The 20270-nt window shown below is 38.7% G+C and overlaps 2 protein-coding genes across 5 annotated transcripts in view; both read left to right on the top strand.

The window, feature by feature from the left end:
• znf1035 (zinc finger protein 1035) overlaps window positions 1–9027 on the top strand; it is a 33549-nt gene extending 24522 nt beyond the window's left edge. For all 4 annotated transcript variants that reach the window (XM_082149442.1, XM_082149440.1, XM_082149443.1 and 1 more), the window contains one exon: window positions 32–9027. In XM_082149442.1, coding sequence (XP_082005568.1) covers window positions 67–8160 — 8094 coding nt within the window. In that variant the 5' untranslated portion in view covers window positions 32–66 and the 3' untranslated portion in view covers window positions 8161–9027. The remainder of the gene's footprint in view (window positions 1–31) is intronic.
• Window positions 9028–13673: 4646 nt separating this feature from the next.
• On the top strand, window positions 13674–19980 carry LOC309483552 (uncharacterized protein). Its single transcript, XM_082149444.1, has 2 exons — window positions 13674–13964; window positions 15335–19980. The coding sequence occupies exon 2, from the start codon at window positions 15416–15418 to the stop codon at window positions 19532–19534; it is 4119 nt and encodes a 1372-aa protein (XP_082005570.1). The 5' UTR covers window positions 13674–13964; window positions 15335–15415; the 3' UTR covers window positions 19535–19980.
• Window positions 19981–20270: the final 290 nt, after the last annotated feature.

Below are 20270 nucleotides of genomic sequence, written 5' to 3'. Positions count from 1 at the left end.
TTTGGTAATCACATGGACATTTGTCTTACAGAGTTTGAGAGCTAGCCTTTGGAGGAGAACACGAGGATGGCTCAAAAATGGAATGCATTCCAGCAAGCACAGATTCTTTCTAACCAGAGGCCAGAAATGTCTGTAGGAACTATGGAATGTAATGGAATTCCAGTGGAATCGGAGGAGAACCTTGCACATGAGATAGAACAATTAATTGAAAAGGAGAACTTTTCAAGCATGATGGATTTGCAAGACATTGCTGAATCGGACATGAAAGACTTTGAGTCTGGTTCTCTGCAGGACTCATGCTGTGAATCATCTTGGCAAGATGTAATGAATTCAGGTGACCTTGAACAAGAAAAGTCAAGAGATAAAGGAGAATATAATGGTAACATGACACCCTTTCCCTTGCCTAACTCAGTAGAAGTTGAGTCCACATCGGAAGCACATTCTGACGAGGCAGTATTAGAAACTGCTTTTGAGACAGATGCCGGTCTTGTGGAGTATTCCGATATTAGCAGCTGTTCTGACATGGAAGCAAATCTTGATTGCAATTTGAGTTCATCCATTGAAGTTAACATTAGTAGCAACCAAACTGGTCCATCTTTAGAGGAAGGAGACCAAAATTCAAGTAATGCAATGGACTTTTCTTCTGCTGAGGTCTGCCATAGTTCTGTGAAAGCAGATATGAGTGAAATAAATCTACAGCAGGACACTGGACCTCCAGTGACCATGGATGAGAGCAAAGATGTAAACCATACTTGTAGTGAGGACTCGCTTATCTCAAATTCTGAGGATCCGTGTACAGAAGTACAAGGCGTGGATAATATGAATGGTGTAATGCTTTTTTCAAAAGATGGGCAAATTGAGGAAAGGGACATTCTTTCTTGTGATTTGGATTGTTTTTTGGATCAAACAACGATGCGTTGCAAAGAACTTGATACCTCTCACGGTGGTTCCACTTCAAATCGTGCAAATATTGAGACTTCCTCCACTTCTAATGAAGATGAAAACAATTGCCTAACCATAGATTCACTAAGTGTTTGCCAATCGCAAAGGACAACCCCAGATGCTGAAAATGTATCATCAAAACCTGAGCTTGAACAGACATTTGTCATTTCTGGCATTAGAAAAGATCCACGTGGTGACTACCAATTGGACGGAATGAACCCAAATCCTGAAAATACATCTCCAAAACCTGAATTTCAAGAGACGACTGGGATATCTGGCCATGGAAAAGATTCACTTGGTGGCTGTCAATTAGAAAGCAACCAACCATATCCTAAAAAAACATCCTCAAAACCTGGCCATGGAGATTCTTCTCAGCTGGAAGGACAGAAATGCTTCACATCTGATGATGAACAAGTTGAGCGGAGTAGTTTTGGATTCCTTGAGTCCTGTTTTGGTTTGAAAAGTACAACACAGAACATTGAGGAACTGAAACATCTGGAAAATGCACATGTAAACCAAGTTGATGAGTGCAATCTGTTTAATCGCACAGAACCGCCAGTTCTTCTAAAAACTGCTTTTGAATCTAATAATCAGATGGATGAGGGAACTGATGCACCAAAAGATCCACTACTACTCAGTGTTGACCAGACATCCAGAACATCCTTATATCCTGGACAGCACAAATGTCTAACTGATAATGGCACCATTGCAAGCAAAGATTCTTTATCATATTTCAAGACCCAAAAGAGAAAACTGCAACCTGTTGTTCTCCTTAAGACGACTGAGAAAAAAACTTGTAATGGAAAAAACTACCATTGCTTTGAGTGCCAGGGGTCAACACAAAGTATAGATGAGCTTATCGAGCACTACCACAGCAAACATTCTCTCAATAATCTCAGTATATCTCAGTATTGTCCCACTTGTGAATGTCACTTCACTGGTGGCGCATTGACACAACACTTCTGTGGGGAAGTCAAGCTTAATGACAAGTTAAAATCATCACCATCATATACTAAAGGGCTAACCGAAGAGAAGGCAAAGTTCATTTGTAAATACTGTAGGAAGTCCTTTGTTCGACAAGCTTATTATGAAGATCATGAGCTGAAGCACATAGTTGTCACACAGCATAGATGTGACTGTTGTGGATTGTACTTTCCTAGTGCTCAGAAATGTCAAAAACACAAGCGTAAAGCAGCTTGCACATCCCTGATACTAGACCCTTCTGTACAGAGTGCAGAACATTCAGAATCAACCCTCGGAAAGACAGATATAACAGACATGGTTGAAACAGCCGTCTCCAACAAAGAACTTCGTGATTGCTACGTGAAACTAATGGATGTGTACAAGACAAGCCAATCGCCTGAACAAATGCGTTGTCAAGTTTGTGGGAAGACTTTCAGGCTTAGAGCACAACTAAAAGCACACCTTAGATCACACTCAGATGAGAAGCCCTTCAAGTGTGACAACTGTGGAAAAGCCTTCAAATATACCTGGAATCTTAACAAACATAAAAGAGAGCAGTGTTCTCAAAAGATTGTCCCTCATGAAAAATCTTCAGTTCCAGATAGCAAGTTTCCAAAGTTTAAATGCCCCATCTGTCCTCGCATTTTCAAGTACTCCTACAATCGGACACGCCATTTGCGTGAACAGTGTCTCAAAGAATACACGAAAAAAGGCAAAGGAAAGATTGGTGCAAAGTATCGATGCCCTTTGTGTAAGGATGTGTTTACCATGGCCAGCAACCGCAATAGACACATCAAGCAAACTTGTGTTAAGCTTAAACAGTATACAGCCAAAGGAAACGTAAAGAAAAGAAAAGAGTTAGAGCAAGTTATCAATACCAAAAATGAGGTCAAAGAGTCACCATTGACTATGCCTGTACAAAAAGCATCACAGTACAAATGCAGTTTTTGTCCATCTGTGTATTCTAGCAAGTCTGGATACTACGGCCATCTAGCAAAGCATAAATTGCTTTTAAATGCCAAAAAGGCAATCAAACACAAACATGGTAATGGTGTCAATTTGAAAAGTTCAAGCCCTGCCAGTCAAAAGCCAACTAGCAAAGAATCTGCTGATAAGGATGCAAGCCTTCCTTTCTCTTGTCGCTTCTGTGGAAAAGCCTTTACTTTATCTGACTCGTTAAAAAAGCACTTACGACTTCATAAAGGAAACAAACCTTTTCGGTGTTTAGACTGTGGTAAAAACTTTGCCAGGCATGGACACCTAATGACTCACAAAAATGTGCATAAGCGGAATGTGCAGTGTTTAGTCTGTTGGGAAGTTCTGCCATCTATTGGAGATTTGTTAAAACACAGACAGTCCCATCCAAAAAAAGGCATGCTTAAATGCCCTGATTGCCCGATGCAGTTCAAGTTTCCCGTTTTTCTGCTTCGACATGTGGCTGGGCATGAGAGAAGACGTAAACTTAAGGAACTTTTCCCTCCCAAGGACCAAGCTAGAACTCTAAAGGTAGAAAAAATGTACAAAGAGGAGTTCAAATGTGCTCTCTGCCAAGAAGCCTTTGCTGACTCAAAGGCACTTAGTGAGCATTGTTTAACTCATTTGCCTGGACCTTCTGCATCCAAATGTCAGTTCTGCAAACGCCATTTCTCGAATCGTGCTGGGCTGGTTCGTCACATCCGCATTCACACTGGTGAAAAGCCTTTTCCGTGTCTAACTTGTGGCAGACACTTTAACAGAAAGGAATATCTAAAAATACATCAAGAAAAATGTACAGTGGAGCAGTCAGTACAGACATCAAATGCTGAAGAAATACAGGCAGAAAAAAGTGTAGACACTGCACTAAACAAGACCAACAAACTCTATAATTGCTCATACTGCCCACATTCATTTCGTTTTCCCAACAATTTGAAACTCCATGAAAGAGCCCACTTGGCAAAGACTGTTTTCCCTTGTTCAAAGTGTGGGAAGTTTTACAGGAAAAGAAAATTTAAGGATCATGACGCAATCTGCAATGGAGACAAGTTAAAACCTGCTTGCAGAAAATGTGGGAGAATTTTTACAAGAAAAAACTACAGAAATGGTCACGAAAAGCAGTGCAAGGGCAAGCTATCAACTGAAAACAAAACTAGTACAAAGGAGAAGGGCAGGTTTGAGCAGCAATGTCCACAATGCTTTAAATGTTTTAGAACAAAAAGTTTTCTCCAGAAACATCTCTCTCTTCATTCAAAGAAAACCTCATATTCGTGCATACATTGTGGACAGAATTTTGACGATCAGGATCGATGCTTGCAACACGAGACTTTTTGTGATGGTTTATCTAAGGAACGTAGATTGGAAAGTTTAAAAGGATCTGAGAAAATTAAATCGATGTTTGCTGAAATAAAAAATCAGAAAGAGATCACTGTGGTTCCTGGGGAAAATGGTGAGGGATTGAAGTGCAAATTTTGCACTAAATCATTTTTGAGAGCCAGAAATCTAAGACATCACATCCTCACTCATACAGAAGTCAAGCCTTATCGGTGCAAGACTTGTGAAAGTTGTTTCTCACGCTATGATCATTTAAAACTGCACCAAGCCCGCTGCAGAGGAAAACGACGACTTGAGGTGCGAGTTGTAAAGATGAGTCTCGACAGCTTGAACACAAGTTCCCAAAGCAAAACACAGGAAGGTGACCCATTGCAATGCACAGTTTGCTTTAAGCGGTTGTCCACCCAGAGTGATCTGAAGCGCCATATGGCCATGCTCCACATTACCGATAAACCTTTTCCTTGCAAAAGATGTGGCAAAACATACAGTTCTAAAAAGACTTTGAGCAGGCACAACCTCACCATCAGATGCAAAAAGATTTCAAAGGAAAGTGTGCCATCTGCCACAAACAATGTTCAAAAGCAGCCATGCAGGGAAACTTCCAAACTTCTGCAACGTATACAAGTGCATTACATGAATAAATTTAAATACCAATGTGAGTATTGCCCTCGACGCTTTAAATTATCAGGACAACTGAAGGTTCATTTACGTCTTCATACGGGAGAAAAACCATATGGCTGCGCTAACTGTGGAGAGCATTTCATCAGAACAGACTATTTGAAACGGCACTTGGTTAAATGCAACGGAAAGGGGGAAAACCAAGAAAAAGTCCTTTGTGACAAGTGTGGTGACCTGTTTACCCGGGATGCACTGTCTATACACCAGAAGACCTGTGTTGTCAGCTCAAAATCATCTGGATCTTCTCAAGAGGTAAACAAGAGCCCCACTAAGATAAAAGGTTTTTCCTGTGCTAACTGTAGTGACCGTTTTTTATTGTTCTCGCAGCTCCAGCAGCATTTTTTAGCAAAGCATAGATCTGATCAGCCACAAGAGTCAGTTAATGATCAACAGCAATTGATATCAAATCACTTGCCAATCATAAAGCAAGAGCCGGTTGATGAGGGGTATGGGCAAAACCAAGAAAGCAGCAGTCAGATAAGGGAGCGACGTGAATGTTCAAAGAGTGACCTTATCAAGCCTCTTAAATGCCCTCAGTGCAACATGCGGTTTTCCAGGAGCACTGGACTAGGTATGCATATGCGCATACATAATGGCGTATACCCCCTTTCTTGCACAAAATGCCATGTTGGTTTTTGGACCAAAAAGAGAATGGAGAAACACAGAAGAAAATGTAAGGGTCACACAATTGTGTCAAATAATGAATCTGCCCTGGAAAGTGCAGGTGAAATAGATTGTGCTCTAAATGACACTGTGTTAATATTTAACAAGGGCTCAAATACAACAGGAACCGGAGTTCTGCAGACTAAATTTTCATGTAAAGATCAAGACCAGGAAAATGATGCAGAAAAAGGAGATGCTGTTCACAAGTATCAGTGTTCTGAGTGTGATCAGAGTTTTACAGATGGGCTGAGACTCATAAGTCATTTAGAGGAGCATGGCCGTGAAGATCAAGAGCGCAAATCGGATATCCACAGATGTCATGTGTGCAGTAAAGTCTTTGCTCAAGCTGGTATATTGCAAAGGCATATGAAAATCCAACATCAGGAAAAAATGGATAATACTTGTAAAATTTGCTTGAAGAGGTTTCGTTTTCCTTCTGACCTGGACATTCATAGATCTTGTCATGACCCCAGTCGTCCCTTTGTCTGTAACCGTTGTGAGATGCGGTTTTGGACGGCTAAATCCCTGACCATTCACCAAAGAATGGCTCATTGGCATGCACAGCTGCCCAGCTCAAAAGAACCTAGTGTGAAAGCAAGAACAGAGCACCCTGAAGTATATAGGTGTGAACCATGTGACAAAACCTATACGGTAAAAAAGTCATACACAAAGCACTGCAGAGTAAAACATGGATTGAATTCAGTCAAAGCCCTCACTGATGGATTGAAAAAATCCTCTGCCAGTGTAAGTCAGGAGTCAGATAAGGAAGAGTCCGACAGAAATTTTGAAGATGAAGATGACAGCGACAATGACTCTGATTCAGCACCATACTTTCCTTGCCATGTTTGTGGTAAAACATTCTTAACATCAGAAAATCTCGAGGATCATCAAAGATGTCATCTTGGCGAAAAGCCCTTCGAGTGTGAGGAATGTGGGAAATGCTTTTTTCAGCTAGCGAACTTGCAACAACATCAGCGATGCCACAAGTCTGAGTTTCAGTGTCAAATGTGTGGTAAAGGTTTTGTCTCGCTCTTCACCCTGCGCAAACACAAGCAAACACATATCAGAAAGAGCGCTCACCGCTGTAACAAATGTCACCTGAGCTTCACTCGCCCAACGGAACTAGCTGAGCACATGGTTACCCACCGCGATGAAAACTTTCCCTGTGACCTTTGTGATGAAACCTTTTCCTGTAAAACAAGTCGGGCGGAGCATCGTAAGATGCACACAGAGCAAGACGAAGAGCTTCCACCGTTGATTCCACCCCAACAGCCTCAAACAAAGCAAGGTGCTTCAGCCATCTCCAGTAAAAGCCTCTCATCAAGTAACATTGAGCAGTACAAGTATCGCTGTGGAATTTGTCAAGTAAGATTTCCAGACCCAGAACAGCTCTCAGAACATGGCTGCAATCCAGCAAAAGAGAGGCCATACTCATGTCCAGAATGTAACAAGTATTTCTTACATGGTTCCCACCTAAAAAAGCATCAGCTCAGCCATCAGTTGTCAGGACCATGTTCTTATCAGTGCAATCATTGTAGTATGAGCTTCACCCACCATCACCTTTTTCTCACCCATTTACGAAGCCACGGGAATGAAAAGGCTTCCAAGGACAGTAACTTTCCTACCAGTGAAAAGACTATACGTGTAGAAACTGTGAAGCGTGACAAAATTTACCAGTGCCCCATATGTCCTGAGAGTTTTTACCAAGCACTGGACCTCGCAAATCACCTTTCTGTTCATTCTCACATGTGCAGCGTTTGTAATATGACTTTTCCTTCTAAGAAAGACCTTGACGAACATGAACAATGCCATTTGACTGCTGCTACACAGTATGAATGCACAGAATGCGGAGACAACTTTCTTGGAAGTGATGCTTTCCGCAAACACCACTGTAGTAATCGAAATTTGTCGTCTTTAGACAAGCGCCATTCAGAGTCATCGGTCTCTTCCTCTAAGAAGCAAAGTTCAGGGACTCAATTTCAAGTAGGTGATGAAGAGGAGGAGGTTGATGTTGGAGAAGACTTCATTATTTGCCCTATCTGTAAAAGACGGTTCTCCTCCAATAGCAGTTTAATGGAACACCATAAAAAGCATCATGAGGATCCGCGTCCTTTCAAGTGCTTGGTTTGTAATAAAGGTTTTACGAAGAAACGGTACCTTACACAGCATCAGCAGATACACAATGAACGGCCTTACAAGTGTGATGTGTGCTCAGAATCCTTTAAAACGGAACCAAATCTTATATCTCACCGCAGAATGCATGATGCGAAAAGGCAGCACCAGTGCCCAATATGCTGCAGAACCTACCTTACAGCAAACGATCTGGCAAAACATAAACGGAAACATACTGAACATCAAAGTCTGAGTCAGGACAACGAGTTCCGGTGTGATATGTGCTATAAATCCTTTGCATTGTTTGATCAGTTGCAAAAGCACCAGGAAACCCATGTAGGACAAGTGGTCTATGAATGCACAGAATGTGACAAAGCTTTTGCTTTTCTAAATCTTTTGGAGGACCATCAGCTGACTCATGCTGCTGCTTCTGCAGAATCTCTTCAGTCCCAATCACCAATACATTTTCCCTTCCAAAGCCCAATGCATGAATAAAGGTTGAATTACTGATGACTCCATTTCCTGCAATGCAGGTTATTCAAACTCATTCAGTTTTCTGAACATTATTTGTTAAGATAAACTGTACATAGAATCCATTGTTCTTTTTACTTAGCCTAACTGCTTTTATCCACTTTGAAATATGGCGTGGGTGTTTTACTGTAGTTCTGAATCGGTCTGTTTGTTCATACAATCTACTCTGTTCTACAGTTCTGTGAACTGCTGACTAAATTCTCTTTGTACAGTACTCAGACTGATGTGTGTATATTAATATGCAATCTAGATGATGTATGGAACTATAGGTATATATGCATGCATGAATGAAGTAGTTGGAGATGTTAATGTTCCACGGTGCAGTTCACAAGGATGTATAGTTGAAAATCCTGCATCATTCCTTCATTGTTGAAGTAATTTTTGACCTTGCTAAATTTACTAGGCATATGTTTTAAACATCATTTTGAAAGTTAGAGGAAATTTGTAGATTAAATTGTTAATATTTCTTAGTAATGTTCTTTTTTTCTTTTTTACTATCCATGTGTTTGTAAACATTTAAGGTCAAGTTAAGGGTTCATCACACAGTCGTTATATATGATGTGAATGCCTTGAGTTAAAATGATGTATTTTATGTTTCATTAAAAACCCAGCGTTATCTTTTTGAGAACAGTCTAACTTCAATGGTCTTGCTCAACAACAAAAAAAGAAGAGAAAACATGAAACTTTAGGCTTGACAAAAATACTGTACCCTTTCTGTGTAAACTACATTAGTGCTAACGTATATATGGCTATAAAACCTGATGTATAGTTTTACTTTTGTATTATATGGCAATGTTGAGAATTTCTTCAACTAGTAAACATTTACATCTACTTTGCTGTTATTGAGAAATTTCTTTCACTTTTGGAATGTCTTGAGGTAACTAGTCACATTGTGTCATGTTATTTTTATCCACTTAAAGTAGGCTTCTCTAAGAAAGTCTAACTCAAATAAAATTCACACTAAATCAAAGAATTTAGATTTTATTGCAATTATAAACAATTGTTATTCAGGTATTCTCTTACTGTCAAATTTATTTTATAAGAACTACTAACAGTTTGTTTATTTATATATATATATATATATATATATATATGTGTGTGTGTGTGTGTGTGTGTGTGAATAATATATGGCTGTCATTTATTTATATATATATATATATATATATATGTGTGTGAATAATAAATTAATATATGACTGACTGGGAGACCAGACTGCTAGTCACAGTCAGGTGTGTTTCATATACCCATCCATATCTGCCTGAAACCAACCTAAGATAGTAGATAGTTCCAAAGCGGGGTTCACCACATGTATTAACAAAAAGAGCAAATTTTTCTTACCTGTGGTAAGAATTAGTCATGTCAAAATTAAAGCATCTATTATAATGTTTTATATTCTGAGAACATGGTCAGTCTTCCTAGCCTGTAGCTTTTTATTAAGCAGCCTTTACTATTACCGTTTTTTACTATTACTACTATTACTATTTACTATAATCCTGTAGCCATTGGAGCAGGAATCTCAGCATCACTCAGTTAATTATAGGGTTGTTTAGCCTTTCACATTTCACTAATCCATTATCTTTTAATTGTGAATCTAATTAAGATATCTACAGGTCAAGAGCTACCTTGGTTCTTTTAGAACTATAATCTGTTTTATAACATTTGTCAGGTAAGCTCATATTCAGACTGTGTGGTGCGTTTGGTGTTGGTGACGCAAGCATTAAAAGTGAAACCTGCATCATCAGTAACTTTAGTTTAGCCTTTCATCTATTTTTTATTTAATTGATTTAGAACTTTGAAACAGAAGTATATATTGCTGCATGATTATTTCACTGGTTTCCAGTCAACGACAACAAAAAAAAGTTTATAAAACCACCACAGGACCATCAACAATTATCAGTTAAAATAATATCAAATTTAAGGTGGTTATGTTTTGGTGGTTGCTATTTTCTAGCTGGTATGATCATAGCTGGATTTTTGCTGACCCAAGTTGGTCTACTGGTAGGCACCAGTTAGAAACCAGCTACATAAATAAGGGAGTAAAGGTATAATTTTATTTTTGTATTTATTTAACATAGGTTTAGGTTTAGGTTTAGTTTATTTCCACAATTTTACACATTGCATTTGTTGCTACATCAGTACAGTTGTTGGGGGTAGCAATCACAGAGTAACAAGTTACAAAATATATTACTTTCCCTGCTGCCAGGACTACACACTTTACCCACACAAAATATGATAATATATCATTCATCACAATACAAATAACTTAAGTTACAAACAATTATGATTGCACATGCCAACTCAAGCTGGATACTGTTGTACAAGATCTACAAGAGCTTATAGCCAACTTCGAAAAAAACACAAGAGAATGGGCAAAAGGAATCTTTAACTGCACCCCGGGTCGGTGACATCACTACCATTTCAGTCCATATCTTGCCAATGGTGTCAAGCAATTGAAGTAGTTACTCAGTTACACAGCTACATTTTCGAAGGAGTGTAAATTTTACAGTACAAAACACATTACATTTCAACTGCAGCTACAACTAGTACACACCACAGTTCAAGGTAGCTTGACCAACAGCTGTTCCGGAAAAACAATTGTGTTCTATTGTGAAAAAATGAACTCCCAAGAAGCAATAGCTTATAAATAGGGGTCCATCCCACCACCAATACCACCCCACCCACCTGTCAAAGATTATGTGACTGGTCCAACTTTTATGCCAGGACAATCATTCTTTAAATTATGGGTGTTTAGAATACAGTTACCTCAAGCAGAAAAAATAAATAAATAAATAAATAAAAAAGAAAAAAAGAAGAGAAAAGACAGTCACTGTACTTTTATACCTCAATTTAAATAGATCCATGTACCAAGAGAAAGGGGTTTAGCTCTCAGCCGTAAATCCCTCGGGGTTATATCTCTCCAGTAGTTGTTGCTTTAATTTCTTTTTAAATATAAATAATGAAACAGATTGTTTTAAATTAGTATCCAGCTCATTCCATAATTGTGGACCACTGTAACATAAAGTAAACCTAGCACTTGTTCGGTTCCTACATTTACCTTTTAAGAGCAGCTTTTGTCTAGTGTGGTATGTGTGAGAAGGTGTGTATAGTGGAATGAGCTCACACAATCGGATGTTTAACCTGTTGACAACATTGTACATTGTACATGCATTATGATAAAAGTTACTTTCAGGAAGCTTTAGTAGGCCGTGTCTATGGAAGAGAGCATTTGTATGAGAGTTACGTGTGGACCATGTAATAGCTCTTATAGCTTTCTTTTGTAATATCAAGAGTTTCTCAGTATAAGAAGGGTAAGTATTATTCCAAATAATATTACAATAAGCCAAATGAGGCTCAAACAGAGTCCTATACAAAGACAAGAGCACGTCTAATGGGAGCACGTGTCTCACTTTAAAGAACAAGCCCACAATTTTAGATAGTTTTTTAACTAGCTCATTAATATGTTCCTTAAAGTTTATGAACTGATCTATATGTATTCCAAGAAATTTTATTGCATCCACTCTTTGAATAGCTCTACCATCTATACTTAAATTAATATCACAATCACTGTACTTATGACTACTTGGTCGAAAAACAATATAAAAGGTTTTACTAATATTTAGTGATAGTTTGTTACATTTAAACCAGGTGTCTATATCTGCTAGTCTATCATTTAAGAGTTTTTCAAGATGACATAAATATTTGTGGGATACAAATAGATTTGTGTCATCAGCGAAGAGTATTTTATGAACATCACTGGAACAATGTACAAAATCATTAATGTAAACAATGAACAAGAGAGGCCCCAGAATAGATCCCTGGGGAACCCCAAATACTATATTTTGCAATCCAGAGTCAATACCATTTAAGTTTACATATTGCCGTCTTCCATAAACATAGTCCCTGAACCACTGAAGAGCCACACCCCTGACCCCGTAGTGCGACAATTTTCCAAGTAAAATTTGAAAATCAATCGTGTCGAATGCTTTTGAGAGGTCGAGAAAGATCCCAATACCAGCCTCTTTCCTTTCAAAAGCATCAGTTATTTTCTCTACAAGATCTAAAATAGCCATACTTGTGCTGCTATTCTTCCTAAAGCCATATTGTGAAGATTCTAGTATGTTATGTTTATTTAAGTAATCTACAAGTCTTGAATAAACCACCCTTTCTAATACTTGAACGTTGGCAGTATTGATATGGGTCTATAGTTTTGAAAATCACTTTTGTCCCCAGATTTGTATATTGGTATTATCTTTGCCACCTTAGTTTGTTTAGGAACTATGCCATGCTGTAATGATAAATTAATTATATAGGCGAGTGGCTCAGCTATTTCATTCACTATGGTTTTGAGGATCATGCTACAGATTCCATCAGCACCAGCTGTATGAGAGCATTTAAGTTTATTAATAATGTTAGTAACTTCCAGTTTACAGCTAGGTCTAAAATAGCATGAACTGGGATAATTATTCCTCAAGAATGTTTTATAATTGGCACCCCCAGGTGGACCAAATTGTTGAGACAAATTCTTTCCAACAGAGGCAAAATATCTATTAAACAAGTCTGGTAGTGAATCTTGTATTGTATAATTATTAGATTGAGTTTGCACAACGGTGTCAGGGATGACTGTGGATTTATTACTGCGGCCAAGTATCTCATTCAACACCTTCCAAGATTTCTTCTGATCCCCCGAGGCAGTTTTGAGACAATCAGTGAAGTAACTCGCTTTGCTGTCTCGTATTAACCTAGTTAATTTATTTTTATACCGTGTATATAAGGTTTTGTTATTGTTATTCGGATTCTTCCTGTATTGTTTGTAAAGTTTATCCTTCTTTTGGATAGACTTTAGGATTCCTTTGGTGATCCATGGATGAGTTTCCTTTTTATGTTTGATTATCTTTTCAGGAATAGTCATGTTAATAGCGTCAGTTATTCCATCAATTAAGAAATTATAAGCAAAATTGGGGTCTATGGCATTGTATATTTCATCCCAGCTTTTACTTTGGAGGTGTTGAATTAGATTTGCAAGTGTTTTATTATTAAGAACTTTTAACTTCCTTTTAGTACATGGATCGGATACTCTTTTTATGCAGTTAGTAAAGAACACAACAGGGTAATGATCAGAGATGTCAGAAAATATTACACCCGATTTACAACCAGTATTTTGTAAATTTGTTATAATATTGTCAATTGTAGACATACTTGTCTCTGTAACACGTGTGTGTTTATCAATAGTAGGATAGAATGATAACAAGCCTACTCGTATTTCTTTTCAGCCTATATTCATGTATTTATTATTTTGTCAACTTTGGTATTCCATATCTTCAATGTTTTTAATAAAAAAACACTTAAATTCACTGAGCAGCATAAATTAAATCAGAAATGTGTCTCTGTTCAAAGTTTGATGATGATAATAGACATTTATTTAATAAAGATTATAACTATATTGTAGGCCTACCTTCCATATCACCTAGGCCTATGAATGATACTGTTCAATGGTGTTTATCTTGTAATATAGCCCAATGAGGAAGGTGTAGGTCTATTTCTGTAGGGAGGCCACACCGGTCCCTCTCGCCAGTTGATGGCGGTATGTTTAATCCGTGCATGTGGGGACTGGGAGTGGAAGTGAGCGCTCATATATACTGCCCTCTATAGTGAATAGCGGGAATAACATGTCACTGAAACCCGTTGCAAAATCATACCGTCTTTCGGATTGAAAATAAATAACTTCTTTGAGTAAAATCATGTTAGTTTGCACATCGTACTTTCCCAAGGTGAGTGCAAGCCAATAACGGTTTGAAATACTTGTTATGCTTCGTTTTTATTCGCGCATGCATTCGTTAGCTGCGGGTTTTGTCATTCAATTCCCCAGTGCAGGACGTGAATGACGTTCCGCACGCGCTATATCAAGCAATCCGATATTCATATAAAGCGCGTTTGTTTTGGAAAAGAGGTGTTGTTCGCGTTTAGATGTTGGAGGTTGGTTGTATAGTTAAACATGTTTAGTCTGATGCCAAGTCTGCAGCATCCATTGCAGTGTTTGTTATTGGCAGGGTTTGTGTTATTTTTCACTCTCTTTTAAACTATATACTAAATCTAAATCAGTGGGTGGTATGCATATTAACATGGTGATGCGTTTTATTTATTTATTGACATGATGTTTATTGAACATATTTGAGTAAAGAGCCACGGGAAGCGGCCAGGCCTATAAAAATCGAAGCATGCAATGAGCCGTCTTGCCTCTTTCTCTGTCCTCTTTTGTTGCTGCATTTGAAACGTAGTCTATTTGTAACGAATAATTAAACACTTTTCTTAAAAACGAGAGCAGGGCAGCAGGTTTATTTGTACCAGCTTGAGTTTTCTGAGCAGAAATGTTTTTTCTCATTTGCATGAGAATATGCATGTACTCACTCTCACTGAGGTTAATGACACATGTGGATGTACGATATTGTAAAAGGCACAACTTACATCTTTCAAAAGTATTTAGTTTTGAACAAGTGTGCCAAGTTTTTTGAAATGTTATCTTTGTATTCGTGTTTGTTTTACACAAAAGTAAAAAATTACCAAAGTAAATTACACTATTTAATCATATTTCTAAACATTATAAATAAATAAAATGTTATGTAAGGAATATCGAGAATTTTTTTTTGACATTAGCAGTTTCTTTTAATAATATTAATATTAGCTAATCAATTAAAAAATACAGCTTTTTCTATTTGAGAACAGTCTGGCTTTGCTCAATAAATAAATAAATAAATATAAAAAAGGCTATATTCAATTTCTGCTTGTATAACTTAAAAAATAGACAATATACTGTACCTTTCAATGAGAATTTGTTATATCAAATAGTGTTTTATTAGTCAGTATATTTCAAATTCATCGATCCAGTTAAACCAAAGTTTTATTTTAGTTGAGAACAGATTAGAGTTTGTTTTTGATGCTGGTATATTTTTTTTATTTGATCCACATTTTTAAAATGACATGGGTAATTTCATTTTTAGAACTACTTCACAGAATTGTCTTTTACTAAACTTAATAGGGTCCTAAACATGACAGTGCCTAGATCTATAACATTACATGATGTATGCCTGTATTGAAAACTCATGCTATGCCACTAATTTTGTTTATTTGCTTTTGTTTTTAGGAGGTACTCAACAATAACAAAGACCTTGGTAACACTTCTTAAATTTAACATTCGGCAGTGGAATCTTCTGGCACCTGCAAAATGCTTGGACTTCAAGAAACAAAGTCAGCTGGGAGTCCGAAAACTTACAGCTGTGTGGCATGCTCAGCTACGTTTCATAATTTGTCATCACTCCTGGTGCACCAAGCAAGTCATGCAAGTGAAATCTCTTGCCAGACAGAATCAACACTACCTACTTGTGACAGTTGCGGAAGCTTATTTGCAAGTAAAGATCTCCTTGAAAAACACCACTGTATAATGTCGGCCTCACCAGTTTCTCCAGCCCAAACCTACTTATGTGAATGTGGTGAGGAGTTTAGTGGTGTTACAGCTCTTGAGGCCCACAAAAAGCAACATGGGCCAGAAAATAAGGATAAATCAGATTTGGGTAAGGTTCCTATTGTGCCAGATAGCAAAATAAACTCCAGCCGTCCTGTCTCCGACCAAGTTTTTCACAGTCTCTCACCATCCCATTCCAATGAAAAATCCTTTGCAGAAAGTGCACCTCCTACTTCAAATGCTGATATCAAGAAGACTGAATCCTCTGCAGACATGGAAAGCAACATTTTGAAGCCATTTGAATCTCCCTCTGTGACCGAAGAGCAAGTGCAGATCCTTGTAATGAATCCTTTAAAATCCTCCAATGTGGTAGAAGAAGAGCAAGATGAGATGGACACTTTAACATCCTCCGGCGTGGTAAGAAAAGAGCATGTGCAGATCTGTGACATGGACACTTTAAAATCCTCTGACGTGGTAGAAGAAGAGCAAGTGCAGATCCTTGAGATGGACACTTTAAAATCCTCTGACATGGTAGAAGAAGAGCAAGTGCAGATCCGTGATATGGACATTTCAAAATCCTCTGACGTGGTAAGAGAAGAGCAAGAGCAGATCCACGATATGGACACTTTAAAATCCTCTGACTTGGTAGGAGAAGAGCAAGTGCAGATCCTTGAAATGGACACTTTAAAATCCTTCGACGTGGTAGGAGAAGAGCAAGGGCAGATGCTCTATATGGACACGTTAAAATCCTCCAACGTGGTTGGAGAAGAGCAAGTGCAGATCCTTGAGAATGACACTTTAAAATCCTCCAACATGGTAGGAGAAGAGCAAGTGCAGATCCTTGAGAAGGACACTTTAAACGTGGTAAACCATTCTGTGCATGACAATGAGAAATCACCAGAATCTTGTGAAGAATCAACTGCATTTAATAAGAAATCAATCCTGAAGATGCTAGCATCTGCCTACATGAGTCATAAACAACCCGTCCAAATGAAACAGAGGAACTTGCCTCCCAGAAAAGTTTCACCGAGAGCACCAATGCAACCTGCAACTGCCATGACGATTTCAAAGCCAGAGCTACTGGAGGATCTATCAAAGATGAAACAAGACAATGTGGTCAATGTGAAAATTGGAAAGATGTTGTCAAAGAAGGGGAAGATTATATCCGTGACACAAACTCTCTGCCCCGTGGTGGTTCTTGAGACTCGTCAAAAACTTTTTGGCCGGGACAACGTTGAAGGCAAACTTCAGTGCAGGCTCTGCCGTCGAGTTTTCCAAACCGTAGACAGCTTGATAATGCATCATGCCTTGCACAAGAAAGAGAGAGTTAAGTTTTGTCTTTGTTGCCAACAGTTTGTGATAACCGTAATCTCTGTCCCAGAGAATCACGTCTGCTCTGATGCATTTTCTAGAAACTCTCAATCTTTGGGAAAGAAGTCTGTGACACCTATCAGCCCTACAGCTCAACTGCTGGAAAAATTGTTCTACTGTTCTTTATGCAAGCGTGGCTACACACGGAGGCACCGCCTCAAAATTCATAACTGTCCTTATAAATCCTCTCTGAAATCCTCGCCCACTGTTGCCAACCAACATCACGTCAAACTCCAAAATATGGAAGAGTGCAATAGAGCGAAGCAAGACTCAAAAACAAATCAAAGCATGTCATCACAGCATATAAATATTGGCGTAGGCACAGAGCCGGTAAAGATGGAGGAACAGAATACAGAATTTTCTATTGACAAGAAAAATCAGACTGGGTTGAAGATGCAGCGGAAGGATCAGTTAAATCCCCCAGACACCCATGAGTCCATTTTTGCCAGTGTTTCTAACTCCAAACCAACTGAATCAACTAAAAACTCTGTTGGAGTACCAGCCAAAATGGTTGAAATGAAAGTAGAGGAAAAAGGTAAATTGGTTGAAAAGGAGTGGACCATGCCATTGGATGATGCTGAAATTGATGTACTAATAGATGTAGATCAGAAGGACTCAGATGAGGATGATTTGATTGACGTGGCTAAAGACGACTGTGATGAAGATCAGGATGTTGTCATTGTAGAGCTACCTGAGGACAAGGAAATTAATTCAGCAATACCTAGTAATGGTTTTCAGGTGCATGTGACTAATAAAGGTGTGAAACGGTATGTTTGCAATGGGTGCCAGAGAAGCTACTCTCGCCTATTTACGCTAAAGGAGCACTTGAAGATTTGCGAGGCGAGAAAGTTGGAAGAGAAAAAGGTTGAGAATACATCATCTGATTTGCCTGGGCCAGTTAAACGGTTTCCATGTCCTCAATGTGGCAAGTTCTTCAGCCGCAAAGACAATCTAAATAAGCACAGAAAAAAGTGCCATGCAACAAAAACGGATTCAGTAGTAGGTTCTAGAACCGTGGTGTCTAAAACAACACCTGCAACTCAGGAAAACTTATTTGTCCTGTCTCCATCTACAGAAAACCAAGCAGCCCAACAGGAGAGCACTCAAAATACTAGCAGTAGCAGAAACTGGGGGATCATGTCACTTCCATCTGTACTCCCAAGAAGGGTGACATGCGAATGCGGAGCCTCGTTCACTTGTCCTCGACTTCTCTTCGAACATCTGCAGGTGCATGCGCAGGAGTCTTATATTTGTCCTCACTGTGGTGAGAACTTGCAGTCGTGGATGGACTTTGAAGCACATCAGCAATTGCACAAGCAATCTAAAATCCCAGCAAATGAGCAAAGAGGTTCCCAGCAACAACCTCGTTCATTTACTCAAAAGGTACCATCGCACGCTCCGACTCGACCGCAACAATCTGCAGGTTTTTCGCCGCTTAACATAAAAGCACAACCACCTGCACTCTTGTCACCTCAACATGTGAACAATAGGTCATTTCCTGAGACACTGACTTGCCATAAATGCAAAAAGAACTTCAGTCTCCGCAGTTCGTTGTTAAGACACATACGGTTACGTTGCAAAGGTGATACTTCAAGTCAGAGGAAACACACTTGCTCTCGTTGTGGTGCAACATTCAACAACCCATTGACCCTTAAAGTTCACATTCAAAGCAATACCTGTAAACCCGCATTTAAACCTATTCGATGCCCGGTGTGTGTGCGTTGGTTCAGTTGTCTAGATGGGCTCAAGAGACACCTAGTCTCGCACAGCAGGCAAGCTGGGCTGACATGTCAGATTTGTGACCATAATTGTCCAACACCTCAGGCACTCGAGGAGCATAAAAGAAATGTTCATGGAGTCATTAGCAGAATGAGACCAGCGGAGGACACACCGGAACGGTTGCCCCAAGCAGCCACACAAAGCAGTTCATCTACTCCTTTTCAATGTCCTATTTGCCTTCGCAGTTATCCAAAGCTTCAATCCCTGAAGGATCACTTAAGGAAAGTTCATCGGCCTAAACAGCCAAATCTGGGTACCGTAGAACCGGTCCGTTCTGGCCAGTTTCAGTGTCAGATATGCGCCCGCTCCTATCATGACATCAAATCTTTGAAAAACCACAGAAGAAGAGTGCATCGGATTTTTAGTGCTGCATTTCAGCCATCGAAGGGAACTGAGCAAATCAGCACTCCCAATCAGTTTCAGTGTCACATTTGTGCACGCAGCTATCCAGATGTACAGTCCCTCCGAAACCACAGAAGGAGGGTCCATGGTATCGTGGGTGGTCTTGAAGTGTCGAGGGGCATGGCTCAACACAATCTGTACAAGTGTCAGATTTGCCAACGCAGCTATCCTGACATAGTGTCCCTTAAAAATCACACAAGAAGGGTACACCGCATATTAGGGCCAGTGCCTGAAACAACATCAACAACAACAACAACAACAACAATAACAACATCAAATGACACAGATGATGATCTAGAGCAGAAACCGATTCCTTTTCTGCATACATAAAAGTTGGATCTACTGCTTGCTTTCATTGATGCATATGCGATCAAAATGTAATGTAAAAAAAAAAAAGACGTTATAAAGCAGAAGTTTGAATACATTTTTAAAAGAGTAGTGAAAAATAATTTTGAATAGTTCAAAACATTTAAAAAAATGTTTCATATCTAATCAGTAGTAGATATTTTTTTTTTGTCTTGTTAATATCATATTTGGCTTCCTCTGTATTTTATTGGTTTCCTTAATTCATCTATTGAATACAAATGTTTTTTTTTCAATACAGAGATGTTTGGTGAATGCACTGTATAAACTGTAAAACAACAACAACAACAAAAAAACAGTAGTTTTCGGCCTTTTTTTATGTAGCCGTTGTGTATTGTTAGTCTTCTGTAAATAATACATTCTGATGTAAACATGTTCTACGTTGCATCAATAAAAACAATAGTGACACCTTTCTAAGTCTCCAGTAAAGTAATAAAGGATGTGGTCATGCACACATGTTATAGTGTGGTAAATGTTGCTAGCAATAGCTAAACTTGCCGGACACATCTACTGTAAATTATAAAGATTGAAAGATTTGGTGAACTGATTAAATGGTAAAACTGACGGAGGACTGAACAAATTAAAATACATGAATTGCTTTAGGCAGTGAGCTAAGTCAACATGTTAAATTTGCATCAAAAACCGCTTCAGGAGTGACAAAAAAATTTCACAATTGTTTTTCAAGTGTTATATGTGGTCATAC

Source organism: Leuciscus leuciscus, assembly GCF_965113295.1.
Source record: "Leuciscus leuciscus genome assembly, chromosome: 20".
Taxonomy (NCBI): Eukaryota; Metazoa; Chordata; class Actinopteri; order Cypriniformes; family Leuciscidae; genus Leuciscus; species Leuciscus leuciscus.
The sequence above is the reverse complement of the archived record's forward strand: the minus strand, read 5'-3'. Positions and strand labels throughout refer to the sequence as shown.

What these genes read in the sequence shown, in the direction of transcription:
- LOC309483552 (XM_082149444.1), top strand. Translation starts at nt 15,416, where the DNA reads ATGCTTGGACTTCAAGAAACAAAGTCAGCTGGGAGTCCGAAAACTTAC.